Source organism: Odocoileus virginianus, chromosome 15 (genome assembly GCF_023699985.2).
Source record: "Odocoileus virginianus isolate 20LAN1187 ecotype Illinois chromosome 15, Ovbor_1.2, whole genome shotgun sequence".
Taxonomy (NCBI): Eukaryota; Metazoa; Chordata; class Mammalia; order Artiodactyla; family Cervidae; genus Odocoileus; species Odocoileus virginianus.
Window position 1 is genome coordinate 18,788,524 of NC_069688.1, and position 16,381 is coordinate 18,804,904.

The 16,381-nt window shown below is 46.6% G+C and overlaps 1 protein-coding gene across 5 annotated transcripts in view; it reads right to left on the reverse strand.

The window, feature by feature from the left end:
* Positions 1–347: 347 nt before the first annotated feature.
* ST18 (ST18 C2H2C-type zinc finger transcription factor) overlaps positions 348–16,381 on the reverse strand; it is a 90,262-nt gene continuing 74,228 nt past the window's right edge. For 4 of the 5 annotated variants that reach the window (XM_070477100.1, XM_070477099.1, XM_070477098.1 and 1 more), the window contains exons 13-21: positions 16,066–16,128; positions 15,232–15,300; positions 14,658–14,720; positions 14,476–14,556; positions 12,595–12,816; positions 6,543–6,631; positions 4,065–4,168; positions 3,816–3,959; positions 348–2,781 (exon numbers count right to left, since the gene is read on the reverse strand). In XM_070477100.1, coding sequence (XP_070333201.1) covers positions 2,641–2,781; positions 3,816–3,959; positions 4,065–4,168; positions 6,543–6,631; positions 12,595–12,816; positions 14,476–14,556; positions 14,658–14,720; positions 15,232–15,300; positions 16,066–16,128 — 976 coding nt within the window. In that variant the 3' untranslated portion in view covers positions 348–2,640. The remainder of the gene's footprint in view (positions 2,782–3,815; positions 3,960–4,064; positions 4,169–6,542; positions 6,632–12,594; positions 12,817–14,475; positions 14,557–14,657; positions 14,721–15,231; positions 15,301–16,065; positions 16,129–16,381) is intronic. The other variant, XR_011491448.1, reaches the window with a different exon arrangement.

Consider the following 16,381-nt stretch of genomic DNA (forward strand, 5'->3'; position numbering starts at 1 on the left):
ACTCTTCAAGCAGGGTTAGCATTAGGAGGGTGGGGCCTCTCTCTTACTGCTCACCAGACGCAGGTGAATTTCCAGCAAAGGTTTCCTGACATCGGAGGCAATGGCCCTTCTGTATGTGCATTTACTGGAACCCAGGCTGGGATGGCATAGCAGCTGGCAAAATGTCCTCTCCACTTGGGGTGAGAAATCAAGCCAAGCAGACTGGTTGATGGACCCCATAGAATCAAAGTGACGCAGAGGCTCAGAGGTGCCCTCCCCTCCCCCACTGAGCTCCTGGGGCAGGGGGACAGTGTTTATCATGGGCTGGCCACAAGCATCTCTATATAGTAGCTCGAGAAGGACCACAGTGAAATTCTTTTCCGTTTTTATTTCCTACCATACACCAAATGTACAGCACTGAACACAATCGGTTGCTTTGATGTAAGAAATATTAATTGTTTGAAGAAACGGTATACAAACTACTTCAAATTAAAAAAATGCATACATCATTGCCTTTTTGTTTGTTTGTTTACAAAAGACCCAATTTACAGTATCGATCATTAACATCATGGAAAGAAACAAAAATTCAGTGCACGTTACAAAACAGACCAAGTACAAAGGAGGCAAATAAAAACAAACATCCTTCACAAAACCATCCTGTTCAAACTACGCAAACACAAATCAACGAACCTGAATTGCAGTAAATTATGGTAATAAATACATAGGTTGGTAAGAGATTTCTTTTAAATTAAATAAAATATATAACAAACTCGTTAAAATATTTAGCAAATTAAACCTTTGTCTTTGTAATAAGTGAACTCATTTGTATGCATCTATCGAGGACTGTATAGCAAAATGTTTGTAAATACATAACTTTAATAGAAAATTTCGTTTGGTGTCCCGTTTATAATAGACAGCACACGCGTTAGCTCTTTTTTCTTAAAGTTGATTTTAAAGACTCACCGCTCCTACCTAAGAACAGACATCTCATTTTCACTAGACTAAGAGTCAAGGATTTCAATGAACGCCAAACCAAAGATAAGCCCCACCTAATACAGAACAATGACTAGTGTCACGGTGGGGGGAATTACTGCGCACGGCGCTTCAACTGGTGCAGCAACAGTCACAACAGTGGAAAACAGCAAGCCTGCGAGCGCCATGGCATCCAGTCCACATACACATCCATGTTGCTAAGAAAAATAAACACTTTGTTACAGCACAGAAATCAAGCCCATTTACACAGAGGCACGTCGCACACCCAGGGTGTGTGCACAGCAAAAAGGCAGTTTAGCTGGTTGTCTATACCTTTCTCTTAAAAAAAATAAATATAAAAAAACTTTTGAAACAATGCTTAACTACTTTACAATCCCTGAAATAGACATCGCCTTTCCTATAGCAACTACTAACCTCTGATCCATCCAGAAACTCGAGATCGAAGGCTCAATCTCGTGTCGGTGAGCGTGTCTGTGTGCCTGTGGGTGAGTGTGTGTACTTTGCAGCACGCCTCTGTCTGCAGAAAGACTTTTGCCAAATCGAAAGCTCAGGAGGCTGAGACAATGTTGCCAGTGTTTAAAGCAATGACTCAGATCCGGGTACCCTTCTTGCTTGTGTGACTGTATTTTCCACTCCTTTCCAGTCAACCCAGTAAGATAAATGCTATTTCAGGGGGATATGGTATCTACACAGTTTTCCATTTGGGTGCGTTTACATTTGCTAAGTACAAATCTACAACACTGTCCCTTGTGTATTGTACCAACAAGTGGCAGGAAAGCCTGGCCAGTCACATCGAGTCTTACTTCTCGTCTTGGGGTAAGAGCTGCCAGCTATCTGGTGTAACCTGAAAAACAAATAGACAAACTTGCATCTCTAAAAAGCTTGTTTCTTGAAATAATTTCAAATAAATAATTCATATGAACTGAAACCAGACAGCGAAGTCGAATACTTTGCTGATTGCTCTATTTAATTATTGCTAACAAATTTGAAACAGGCTGGTTTTCAGTCCACTGTGCTTCTTTCTGTAGGGCACACATCCTGTGAGTGAGTGCCTTTTATCTTGTGTCCCTCCACACATTTTACCCAAGCCCGGTCATAAACACAAAGCTCGTGAAAGGGGTTGGGGGTGGGGGTAGAGTGTGCAATAAAAATCAAACTGGACCACAGTGCAGTCCTTAGACAAGGATTTTCCTTCATATTTTTTGTCTCCTCCTTTAAACCCAGCCAGATATGTGATTTGAGAATAGCATTTCTAATATTTAAATTCTATTGGAAAATAAATTAATAAACACACTTGTAAAAATATGGCAGACTTCAAAATGCAGTTAAAAGATAAAAAACTCTTTGATTAGAAATAAATAAAATATAAAAATGTCACATTTATTTTACATATACTGTACAAAAAAAAAAAAACCCAAAAGAGTGCAATGAAGGAATAAAAGGAAAACATATGAAAATAAATAAGATCTAATATTTGACTGCATTGCTTTTTCATCCAAAGAGTCTATCATAGTTTTTCTTTCCTTTTCATGTCAGCTGGGGGGGGGGGGAATTAGTGCAATGTTGCAATTGTAAATGCAGTATGGCCACGCCTGCCTGGGTGGCCTGGAGCCCCTCCAGGTGCGTCTGGGAGGCTGGCCGGGCTCCCCAGGGCTGGGGCGCTGCGGTCTACACGTGGATGCCCTTGACCGCCTGCCTGATGCTGTCCAGCAGAGCTTTGCATTCCGGCGAGGAGTCCCGCTCCAGGTTGCTGTACATGTCTGTGAGCGTGTTGACATACGCCTCGAAATTCTGCTCGCTGATGGGCCCCTGAAGGAGGACAGAACATGGGGCTCCAGTCACGTGACCTGGGCTGCTGGGGAAGGGGGAGCAGGTGTACGGGGTGTGGTATTCCGACCCTGGAGCCTGGGGAGGGGTGAGGGGCCCCGTGTGGCGGTCGGAGTTCAGGGGGAGGCAGGGGTGAGTGTGTGATGGGCTGGTCTGCTCACTCTTAACTCAGCTACCGGGGTGAGTGTGACCACTTGTCTGTGCGTGTGCGCCATCCCTTCAGTTGTGTCCGGCTCTTTAAGACCCCATGGACTGTAGCCCACCAGGCTCCTTTGTCCATGGATTCTCCAGGCAAGGATAGTGGAATGGATTGCCATTCCCTACTCCAGGGGATCTTCCCAACCCAGGGATTGAACCCACGTCTCTTACGTCTCCTGCATTGGTAGGCAGGTTCTTTACTACTAGCGCCATCTGGGAAGGCTGTCCGCCTGTCCATACTTTGGGAAAAGCTGGGAGCCACACAGGGTGGAGGTCTGGCTACTGGGTCAGGCCCCTCCCAGCTACACCCCTTCTGCTGAGGAGGGGTCTCAGCCTCAGCTCATGTGTCCATGAGCTCAGCACGGAGACCTCATCTGTGGAAGGGGGTGCAGGCCAGGTGGGGGAGGGGAGGCCCTGCTCATGCCAGAAGCTTCCCCAGACTGCCCTGAGCTGGGACCAAAGGGATGTGGGGGTGAGGGGGCAGCTGTCTGGTGGGAATTGTCCTCTTTCATCCTCAGACCCCTTTGCCCACATCCCCCTTCTGGAGAGTCAGAGGCAGGCTCTTTTCCCCCTTTCTCTGTCCCTCCAGGTGACGATGGGAGCCACAGCCAGGTTTGCTCACCTCGGCTCTCTGTGTGCTGGGGCCCCTCCTCTCCCTGACCTGATGTCTCAGACTGAACAGCCCCCGACACGTGGAAACTGCACATGAGTGGAAGGACCGAGCGATCAGCAGGTCTCCCCTGCCCGAGCCACCCCTCTGCCCTAGCCCTGGGAGGGAGGCTGGGGACACGGGGAGGGAGCCGTGGCCTCAGACTGACCATCTGTGGGAGCTGGATGTCAGCAAGGCTGGAGATGAGGGCCTGGCTGAGCCCCGCCAGCTCCTTCAGCAGGCTCTCGTTGTTCTGTTCTATCAGCTTGTTCTCCTCCTCGATGGTCTTTAAGTTGCTCTCCATGGACGTGATCTGAAAGGGAGAGAACTTGGGAACATGGAAGCAGATTCCAGAAGGACAGGGCACCAGGTGGGTCTTGTCCCATCCTGACCCCCTTCCCTCTTTCTTTCTTTTTACCTGTGTCTGGAGTTTCATCATATCAGCTTCAATTTTAAGGTTGGACTCGTTGAGTTCCTTTATTTCTTCATCCAAATGCCTAATTTCTTCATCACTCTCTATACCTGAAAAAAGTCAGATTATTTCAGTTCAAGTGAAAAAAGAAGACTGACTAATCTGAGTCCATTTATGTTTAATTTGTGGTTTGCTAAGTGAGAGCTGGACTGTAAAGAAGGCAGAGCGCCAAAAAATTGATGCTTTTGAACTGTGGTGCTAGAAAAGACTCTTGAGAGTCCCTTGGGCTGCAAGGAGATCAAACCAGTCAATCTTAAAAGAAGTCAACCCTGAATACTCATTGGAAGGACTGATGTTGAAGCTGAAGCTTCAATAATTTGGCACCTGAAGCAAAGAGCCAACTCACTGCAAAAGACCCTGAGGCTGGGAAAGATTGATGGCAAAAGGAGAGGGTGACAGAGGATGAGATGGTTGGATGGCATCACCAGTGCAATGGACATGAACTTGGGCAAACTCCAGGAGATGGTGGGGGACAGGGAAACCTGATGTGCTGCAGTCCATGGGGTTGCGAAGAGTTGGACACGACTTGGCGAATGAAAAATGACAAGTGAAAGTAAGACTTTAACTGAAATGTTGAATTTTTACCCAAATCCATGTCCAAGATTCTAAGAAAGTGTGTTTAAAGAGTTGCAGGATGTACTCCCTTGGTAAGACATGCCCTAGGGTTAAATGTAGCTCTGCTGTGTTCCAGGTCTGCTGCCAGATGGGTTCACAAGTAAGGTCTCATTGGAACTTGGCTGGACCCTGTGGGGCAGGTGTCATCACCCCCCCTCCCATGAAGGCCAGAGCCTCACAAGGGCTAAAGGAGGCTCACTGACCACCCACACGACCACATCACCTGGCTGGGGCCAAGGGAAGGGGCAGGGTAGACCTGAGATCCAAGGCCTGTGAGTCCTCTTGTGCACAATGCTACCAAGACAGGAGCACCTGGACTGAGCTGATTAATGACCAAACCTAGGGACCTTCTGAGCCACTATTAGAGGCAGAGGGGGGTCCTGGCAGGTGGGTTCGAGCCCAGGGACCCACAGCTTGGCTTCTTCATGGACTTTAATCAGAAGCAAATGTGGTCTGAGGGCAGTGCGGCTTTGGAGTCTGAACACTGCCTGACCCTTGTTCTTGAAGTTGAGTTACTTTACCTCCTCATGCTTCAATAAAATGCTGTGAGAATTAACACAAAAAAACATAAAGTGCTAAACAGACAACAGGTTCTCAATGAACGGGGTTATCTTCCCGTCATTCTTTTATAAGAGGAATATGAATGAATATTAAAGATTTTAAAAGCTAGGAATAGTGGCTGATATTCAGAGGCCAGGAGCAGGATTTAAGGTCATCTCAACAGTCCAGAATGACAACTCTAAACCAGAAGATGACAATTCAGCAGGATAAATGTGGTCGCCAGCATTTAGATTTAGTAAGATCAACGCCTGGAAGCAGGCTGGGTGGGAGTCGACAGCTTGTGTGAAGAGGTGCAGGCTCTGGTACCCTCCTGGGTGACTGTTCTGGAACAACAGTGCATCACCTACTGAAGCTGGGCCTCACAGGCTCCACGGCCCAGCAACTTGATCCTTAGGCCCACACCTGGGGCAAACTCTACAACAGGAAGATGTGCGAGGTGCACGAGGTATATTGTGCATGGAAGCACAACCTGGAAACAAGCCACTGTTTCTAAGAGTCACGCATGGATTTAAAAGATGGAGCAATGCTTTCAGAGAAATAAAGTAGCAACAACTGCGAGTCCCTGGCTCAGTTCTACTCGTGTAGAACTGAGTGCCAAAGATGCCATCGACTAAAATCGATAAAGCAAAGTAGTGACTTCGCCTCTGTTCCCCAGATGCATCAGGATGATCTTGTAAGAGAAGAACACATGCGTGAGAAAACGCTGATGAGAATTCAAGAAAAGTACTCGGGAATCAGAGGACATGAGAAGATTCCAGTAGGGAGGGTGGCTTAGCCACTATGTCAGGGGTCGGCCCTGGGAAAACGTGCATGGAAATAGACACAGAGATGCTGAATTAAACCATCTGGATTCACCATAAAAATATCATTCTGGGTGTTAGGACAAAAGGTAAGGATTCAAACATAGGTGCCCAGACCTTGAAATTTGATAGACGGCTCATACCAGGAACACACATACATGCAGGCTCATATAAAATCTGTCATTTTAAGATTGAAGGACACAAGTTTAACCAGTGTACCCTAATTCATCCAGCATCATTGCCTGATTTTCTCTGTTGGAGATCCTTATTAAAAAATAAGGAAAAAAACCAAGACATTGTTTTTTAGAGAAAGTTATAGTTTAGTTCAAATTTCAGGAAAGTATCTTTCTTGCCTGTTCAAATAGCACTTCCAGCATGGAGCAGGGTTTGGATGTGGGCCCCCTGGGGGGCCAAACCTCGGGGTCATGGCCCCGCCCTGTCCTCCTACCTCCAGATGCTTTGACCTTGATGGTCATTAGCTCTTCGGAGACCTTGCCCTTCTTGATGGCTTGTGCATTGAGAGGACATCCGGACAAGCTGTGAAAGTGAAAATTACACCAGTGGGTGAAACCAGTACTGTTTCTTAGAAAAATTAAAATTTTGTATTTACTACATACTCTTTAAGTCTTTGCCTGCCTACTCATTACATTATAATCTGCAGTCTCTGTGCAGAAAGTAACAATATCTTCTAAAACAAAAGCAGTGAAAGTGAAAGTCGCTCAGTCATGTTTGACTCTTTGCGACCCCATGGACTATACAGTCTGTGGAATTCTCCAGGCCAGAATACTGAGTGGGTAACTGTTCACTTCTCCAGGGCATCTTCCCAACCCAGGGATCGAACCCAGGTCTCCCACATTGCAGGCGGACTCTTTACCAGCTGAATCACAAGGAAAGCCCAGAAGTACTGCAGTGGGTAGCCCATCCCTTCTCAGGCGGCTCTTCCTGACCCAGGAATTGAGATGGGGTCTCCTGCATTGCAGGTGAATTCTTTACCAGCTGAGATACCAGGGAAGCACACAAATAATGTAAAATGTTTTGTATTTTTTCTTAAAATACAAATAGCTACTGTTGACAATTATCATTTAATTAATTTTTTAAAAATATCACTATTTTGTATTTTTGTGTCATTTTTTTTCTTTTAGCAATAGTTACTCTATTTTCTGTAAATGTAAAATTGTACCTATATAGTTTGCATAAGATTTGCTCCAAATTAGTCAAAATGCCATGGATAATAAATCTAGTTCTTTCTGTCTCTATACACACTGTCATCGGATCTTTACAGAATGACTCAAAATAATACAAGCTCAAAATAATTATTCTACCCTGTGATGGCAAATTCAGTTTGGGTAAGTGAAAGTTTCGCTTTACTCTTTTTCTTAAAAAAATTGTTTTGTTGGAGTATAGCTGTTTCACAATTCTGTATTATTTTCTGCTGTACAGAAAAGTGAAGCAGCTATTCTGTAACTTTTTAAAACGTCATTTTTCATGAAAAAATCTCTTTGTTGTTTAGTTGCTAAGTCGTGTCCAACTCTTCTCAACCATGTGGACTGTGGCCCGCCTGGCTCCTCTGTCCATGGGATTCTCCAGGCAAGAGTACTGAAGTGGGTATCCTTCCCTTTCTCCAGGGGATCTTCCCAACCCAGGGATCGAACTCGCGTCTCCTGCATTGGCAGGCAGGTTCTTTATCACTGAACCACCTGGTACCTGACAGGAAAAGAAAAGGAGGGGCTGCAGGTATATTTATGTGCCTTCATTGCTCACAGTGCACTGTCTTATAGACTGTTTATGTATCTTTCCTACAAAGCTGTTCCATTCAGGCCTGCTTCTTTCATCTGTTTTATTTAAATTGCACCAAAATGATAATGACAACATTGAACAAAACATGTTTTCTGTTAGACATGATGAGATGATTTTTTGTTCTAAGCAGCCATTAATTTTTTGTCATTTGTTATATTTTTGGATCAACAATTTTGAAATAAAATTAAAAAATTATAATAATCAACCATTGAAAATATTTTTTCCCACAGAAATTTGGTTTCTAATTATTCATGAAACAATCATTTTCCATCCAAAGATTAGGACATTTGGTAGAGTGAAAGAGGATATTTCTGAAGCAAAACCCTTAGTAAACGCTTGTAGAGTGCAAGCATATTTTGAAGAATTTAAAATTAATATTTAAAATATTAAGATGATATGAAATAAAACAATACAGATATGTAATACTACTTGTAAAAGGAAGGCTGTGTGGTTTTCCGAGACTTGATAAATTATGAAATATTTTCACAGGGAAATAAAATAATGGAAAAGTAGAAACTGAACTGTGACCATGATATTCTGTTTTGGAAACTGCTCACGTAAAGCGTGGCCTCAACTGGAACAACATTGCAAAACAATTATCTTCCAATAAAAAAAAAGAAAGAAGATGTGAGAAAAAAGAAAAAAGCCTCTATAAGCTGCATTATCTTTTTTTTTTTTCTGGGAAGTTTTTGCAAGGCTGTATTGTTTTATGTCACCTATTGTATTCTTAGAAAAGGATCACAAACAGGATTACTAGTTTGTAAATGGGACTAGTTGGTAAATGGGACTTTAAAAGTGACCTGTGGGGGGCTGGTAACAAGATGGATGTTAACACCTCCAGAGAGTTCTCTGATCTACCCTTGAGGGTCTGGGTTACCCAGACAACACAGGGTGAGAGGAGCGGTCGTGTGGATGGTCAGTGAAGCCCCACAACCACGGGACTGACATCTAGTACAGTTCATGACAGATTCGAGACTCCGGTCTAAAACTGCCACTGCGGGCTTCCCTGGTGGGCCAGGGGTTAAGGGTCCGAGCTTGCAATGCAGCGGGCACGGGTTCCATCCTGGTGGAGGAACTAAGATCCCACATGCTTGTGGCGGGGCCAAGAAAATTTTTAAAAACACTACTTGGTATTTTCTATCTCCTGAGATATGAAACAAATCCTAAATTTCAGAAAACTGGGGTTTGAAAATATTTTTAAAGTTCCTTTTTCTTTTGAGGAGGCCAGGTCCTCCACAAGGCTCAGTTCTGCTGCTCAGGGAAAGGGAAGGTTGGCCGGGCATCACCTTCAGGGTCTGGGCTATGTGTTGTAAAGGCAGGAAGGATGTGCTTTTTATGGCTTGGACCAAATTCACAGTGCTATTGAAGTACAGGAAGGCAATTTTAAACTATATCTTTGTCTGCCCTGTTATAATGAAATTGCAGGCGACACATTTGTGTGAGGGACATCCCTCTATAATATATTTATAATCTTCAATAAAATGACAGTTACATGTAGTAATAAATGAGTTATATTTAGTCCCAAGACTTCTGGTTTTCAGCTTCGAACATCCATGAGTGTGTGTGTTTATTTGTGTATTTAATACAACACCATTTGTCACCTCAGTTGCCGTTCTTTCAAAGTGGAGGTTTGTAACATGAAGACGCAAAGCAAAGTTGTAAAGTAATTAGCATGTAACCCTGATGCTAGAAAAGATTGAAGGCAGGAGGAGAAAGGGGCGGCAGAGAATGAAACGGTTGGATGGCATCACTGACTCAATGGAGATGAGTTTGAGCAAACTCCAGGAGATAGTGAAGGACAAGGAAGTCTGGCATGCAGCAGCCCACGGGGTTGCAGAGAGTCACACTCGACTTAGCGACTAAACAATAACAACAAACACAGCCCTGACGTCATGCACATGTAACTGTTCTCTAGGCAAGTTTCATAACTATTCTCATTTTGCTGAATCTTAAATGAGAAAAGTTACAGACCGTGCCTTAGAGGATGGTCAAGAGAAATCTGCAGGAGTGTTTGCCTGGTGGTTGGAAGGAGCCACGAAACACCAGGGGTGGGCTGGGACCTAGCTCAGAAGAGCTTTGTGTCCTGATGCTGTGAGCTGTGCACGGGGACAATGCTTGAACTTCCCTGCACAAGGATTTGTCTGTCAACAGAGGCAACCATAGTGCCTGTAGCTCATTGGGTTTGTGAAGGTTTAAAGGAATAAACAGTGTGAGGAACTTAGTTGGAACAGGCTCTCTGCCAGGACAGAGCAACCTGGATAGTGGCGGGCCTTTGGCAGAGATGGGAAAGACAACTGAACCACATCAGGATGTTAGGGGAGAGAACAGGACAGATAAAGGTGTATCGTAGGTCAGTAGTGTGATCCTAGCACAAGTCATTCCGACTGTAATGAATTATTGCATATCTGCACATATATTAATACAACTGTACAAAAGGGAAAGGAAATAGTCTGTGTCAAACACTTATTATGTGACAGGCAATAAGCTAGGCATTTTATTATATTACTTGTATGAAATCCCATACAGCGTAAAAGAAAAGCGTTCCATCTCAAAGAGAATTTCCCCAGGTGACGTTCAGACTCTCTGAGCAGCAAGACTGAAAAGCAGTGAAATCTGAATTATTCATTTGTCTAAAGTCTTAATTGTTTCTCTTCTATAAAATAATATCTCCGCATTAATATTGCAGCCTATACTTTTTGAGCTCCTAATTTCTTTTTTCATGTTATGAAATAAACGGTCTGTACATAGATACACACAATGCATATCTGCAGTTGAAAGAACAGCCTTGAGGGGTTTACCACGCGTTTACCTGCAAACACAGAGCACGCTTTCCTCACCAGCCCTGTAGCAAGAGCTGTCTCCTGGCCCCCAGAGACGGCCACTAACTTCAACTATAGAGGGATAATTGCCTGACTCCTTAAAAATGGGATTTTGCTACGTGTTTTTCACTTGGTGGAAATAGAATCACATCACACGTGTCCCTCGGTACTGAGTCACTCAGTCCCTGCTCCAGTCCTCGAGGCGCCTTCAGGTCCACACGAATCGGCAGCCTGCACGTGGAACCACTGCTGTTTCCTGTGCTTCGGGGACCATGGTGGGGGGCGGGTGGGGGGCTGGTGGGGGGGCCAGTGGGGGGCTGGTGGGGCGCAGGTGGGTCCCAGCCTGGAGTCAGGGGAGTGGACTTCCTGGGACACGTCTGTCTCCGGCTCCAGGTTCAGGAGTGTCTCTGGGGCTGAGCTGGCAGCTGGATGGCAGGGCACCCTCGCTCGCCTGCCCCATTACACCTGATACGTCAGCTTCCTGACACAGTTCTTCCAGCTCCTCCTCCACCATCCACAGCCCTGAGGGTCCCTGCACCCTCATCAGGCCTTGGTGTCATCACGGAAGACTACCTGGGAGTTCACAGAGAATTCTAACTGAGGGATGTGCTTGCCACCGTCCAGCATTGATGTTTCATTATTGATGCCAACATGGATGTTACAGGTTCTGTGATAAGGAAGCATGACCACTGTGGAGCCCGTGTGCCCCTCGGCTCACCTGATTTGTGACTGTCCTTCCTAAATAGGAGATGACAGTGCAGACCCAGCAGAAAACAGTGTGCGCTGCTGTGAATGTGATCAGGCATCTGAGAACCATCAGGAAAGAAACCACCGGAAGAGTTCAGGGGCACTTCCCTGGTGGTCCAGTGGCTAAGACTCCGCACTCCCAATACAGAGGGCCCAGGTTCAATCCCTGGTCGGGGAACTAGATCCCAAAGGCCGCCACTAAAGATCCTATATGTTGCAACTAAGACCCAGCAGAGCCAAATAAATCCATAAGTAATAAATAAATGTTAAAGGATAAAGAGTCCAGCTTCCTCTACAAGCAGGTGTGACTCTCGGAGAAGAGAACCTCATTTCCCGACACACAGACATGCACCTGGGAATGGAATCAGCTTTGCTGTGTTTGCATCCTGCCCATGAGCAGAGCGCCAGGACTCCCTCGTGCTTCATTAGATCTTAAATCTGCATCATGAACCACGGCCCCATGATGGGAAGAGCACAGTGCCAGAAGAAGCGTGCAGGAACCCTCCAGGTCCTCTCCTTGGGGTGGAATGAGGACGACACCTGGGCTAGGATCAGTGCTCCTGGCCACGGGCCGGGGTGAATACATGCCACTGAGTGAAGAAGGAGCTGAGCACTTGGGAAGCTAGAAAGGCTTTTCTAAACCTCTCCCGCCCTCTGTGTACTTAGCAGTGGCTGTGTCCTTTACTTTCTGGCTGCTGGGGACGAGTCACAGCTTCCCAGCTGCAAACTATCTACCATTTGGTCTGAAATGGAGCCAGTTTGTGAGCAGAAGGGAATGACATCAAGGAGTAAAGTGAAGCTTCACAACCATATGACATCAGAGAGTCACTGTCACCACCCAGAAGTAAAACAAACCCTTGAAAGACAGAACCATCCAAAAAACAGTGGCACGAGCAACATTTTAGGACAAAAGCACAGTTTCGAAAGTACCTGAAAACCGAGCAGGGAATTTCAGAAATAGAGAAAAGAACATTTTTTTTCCATCCTTCAAACTGGTCTAATATCTCTCTGGCAAGAATCATTGCTCAAAATCTAAGGTGCTCATTGCTCAAACATTCCTGACCTTGGGGGTCTCTCCCCCCAACCCAGGAGGTGACAATCAATCATAGCAACCACATGACAGACAGCAAAGCTCACCTCCTGTGGGTGACGAACACGTTGTTGACATGGCCCAGCCCATTGCAGCCTGGCAGGGGGCAGTGAGGAAGTTCCTGTTTGTTTAGTTTCCAGGAGAGGGGTGCCCCATTGAGTGGGTTCTCCTTCTGTCTCTTGGCAGCCAGGGGACATCCAGATGCCGTGCGGTGGGATGTGTATTTACCTGATATATGACCTTGGCCGTCACACCCAATCACAGGGCATCTAGAGAGACACAGCACAGTCATTAGCTGCTGGGGGAGATGAGATAACCCAGGTGAGGCGCTGTGACCAAATCAAGGAGGTGATGGTGAGTTCAAATCACACAGAAATCAACTGAGGGAGATGACAGGGTTTACCAGATGTCTGGTAGATGCTGTCTACCTTCAACCAGGGAGACAACGGATCCTGGCAATAACAATGGTTCCCAGGCTCTGAGCTAAGCAACTGTCATGCATCATCTGGAGGAGAGAGTTGTCATCCCATTTTATCATGTCATTGTGCCAGCTCCCTTCAGTCATGTCTGATTCTTCCTGACCCTATGGACTGTAGCCCACCAGGCCCCTCTGTTCAAGGGACCCTCCAGGCAACAATACTGGAGTGGGTTGCCATGCCCTCCTCCAGGGGATTTTCCCAAACCCAGGAAAACACCCACATCTCTTAATGTCTCCTGCATTAGCAGGTAGGTTCTTTACCACTAGCGCCACCTGGGAAGCCCATCCCATGTTATAGGTGGGGAGAATGAGATTTCAAGAGCTCAGGGAACCTGCCACCCAGTTTACAGGGAGTGGAGGCTAGTTTGTGGCCATACTCTCAACTTCAGAAACAACCAGGGAAGCACCTGGTTACTGGTTACATTGCCTCCAGACAAAGTTCAGTTCAGTTCAGTTGCTCAGTTGTGTCCTACTCTTTGCCACCCCATGAACCGCAGCACACCAGGCCTCCCTGTCCATCACCAACTCCCGGAGTCTACCCAAACCCATGTCCATTGACTCAGTGATGTCATCCAACCATCTCATCCTCTGTTGTCCCCTTCTCCTCCTGCCCCCAATCCTTTCCAGCATTAGGGTCTTTTCCAATGAGTCAACTCTTTGCATGAGGTGGCCAAAGTATCGGAGTTTCAGCTTCAACATCAGTCCAGACAAAGACTGAGGGTCTAAATGTTAACAGCCTCTCCTGCATCACAGAGCCCATGGCTCAAAAAACGGGAGATTTGGCTTCCAAACGTCTAAGGGTTTCATGTTCTGTAGAGCCAATATTGGTACATTTCCACACTTGTCTATGCATCCATCACCCAAGTGAAAGTGCAAAAGTGTTAGTCTCTTCAGTTGTGTCCACTCTTTGCAACACTACAGACTGTAGCCCACCAGGCTCCTCTGCCCATGGGATTCTCAGGTGAGAATCCTGGAGTGCATTGCCATGTTCTCCTGCAGGGAATCTTTCTGACCCAGGGATGAAACTCACATCTCTTTTGCATTGGCAGGTGGGTTCTTTACCACTAGGGCTACCTGGGAAGCCCGTCACCCAAGGCTTGAGGCATATTTCTCAGAGGAGGGAATTCAGTTTAGACACAATTGTGTCTAAGGCAGAGTGGAAGTTCCAGGGGAGGCGCAGCCACGTTGATGACACCAGGACACATCCCCAGGAGGCTTCCTTTTGAAACAAACTGAGAAAATAAACCCACCACTCCTTCTGCAGCATCCGAGAACCGAGAGAGCAGAGGGGGGGAAGGGGAAGTTTCCTCCAGCCCCTGACCACTCTGTCTGTGCTGTTCCAGCGCTTGTGATGCTCATGATGCTGGGTCCCCAGTCACCTCCCAAGCTGGATCCCAAGTCCTGCCCACTGACCCTCACAAGGCTTCTGCACTGAAGCCGGGTCGCTTACTTGAGTTCAGGGTCTTCCTTTTCTTCCTTCGTAGGAGTCACCTTGACACCACCTTTCCTGGCCCGAGGGCAGCCGGATAGGCTGAAACAGGGACCCAACAAAGAGCAAGAGAGAAGCGTGTGATCTCAAGGCATGCTGCCGCCCCGCTGATCTCCACCTCAGGGGGCAGGGGTCTGTCCTACCTGCGGTGGGAGGCATAGTTTCCGGTCACGTGCCCTGAACCGTCGCAGCCTGGGGTAGGACACCTGGAAAAATGAAAGCAGAGCTGGGGCCCCATGGGCGTGGTGGGGGTGGGTCCCACCATACAGCACGGAGCCAGGTATTCAAAAGCAGGATGAGCTGATTTGGGGGGCTCTTTTTGCTTAAATATGAGTGGTTTTGGCTAAGAATCCATTTTTAAAATGGAAATGCTGATATGTAACCACTGCCCAGTGCTTGGGAGAAACTGTATCTGTTGTTATCCTGCACTCTTCTTTTTAAACCTTATTTTGCAATAACCTGAGATTTGACCCACAACTTACCACTGGGCGCCAGTCAGCATCATGCAAAGTTCTCATCTTTTGCTCAAGGCCAGTACATTTCTAAGGCCAGTACATTTACAGGCCAGTAAATGAACTAAACTAAATTTCAGGGGCTTGGTTTTAGTTGCAGACTTTTGGTGAGAGGGTACATGGTTGTGATTTACTGAGGTGCCATCTGCCCCTAGTTAGGACCACCCTGGCCAGACATAGGTGCGGAGGTTGGGTCTACACTTACTTGAGCTCCTGAGAGTTGGCTGCCATGAGGGATTTCAGTGTCTTATCCGCCAGGGGACATCCAGAAACACTGAAGAGGGAGGAGAGAGGCAAAAACAGAGATACGCTGCCACATGTAGGCCCAACCCGGGGGCAGCCTCATCTTGTGAACAAACCCATGTTCAACCCATGGACAGGGGTCTGGGAGAAAGAAGCAGGTCTGAACCCAGGTTTCCTGCTCTAGCTGGATCAGGCTTTGGACACTTGGACTACTTCTCGTAGAATGTGGTTTGCTGTTTATCAAGCCAGGGGCTTTACCTAGGGATACCCAGGCACTGGTGATGACCGACCCGGAGAACCTTCTGTCTGAATCCAGAGGGACGGTGCTCAGGGTTAAAGCCACAGCCAGAGGGACAGCGAGCCACACAGTGATGCAGGAGGGTGGAAGGGCCGAGCTCCCACTGTCTGCTCCGCTGTCTCTTTAATCCTGCACCAGCCGCCTGCCCCGGGGAGGAAGTCCCCACAGCGTCAAGGGTCAGCCCAGTCACTGCTGTCCTACCTAGGTTTCATGTAAAGCTAAATGGGACCACAGCCTGAGGTGAACCCTAACTTCTGGGTTGTAGCCTGCACCACAGGATCAGGAAGTCATTTTTGATCACAAAAGTCTAATTTCTTTACAACATAAGTAGAAAGACTAAAGATTTAGGTTAGCTTTATTTCTGAAAAACAAAATGAACCAAACAACCAACTAACTCAGCCTCCAATTTCTGATGGAGAATGTCTTTCTAGAAGGGGTGAGGACAAGTCCTTGAAGAGGACGGGATGATGGAGCCTGACCCAGCAGGCGGTGAGCTACCTGCGGTGAGATGCGTAGTTGCCTGTGACGTGACCACTCCCATCGCATCCTGGTGTCGGACAGCTGGGTCAATAAAAACACAGAATCAGGATTAGGTGCATTCATGGGGGCACTGGCTCTGCCTGGCTGGTCATGAATGTGGTAGCTTCTCTTTTAATATCAGTTAACACATGTGAGATGTGCAGAAGCTAAACTAACTAAAGAACTAAGGATGTAGCTATATAAGGACCTGGAGATTCGCTAAGAAGAAACTTGTATGGGCTGAGCTGCTCAGTCATGTTTGACTCTGCAACCCCATGGACTGTAGACCACCAGA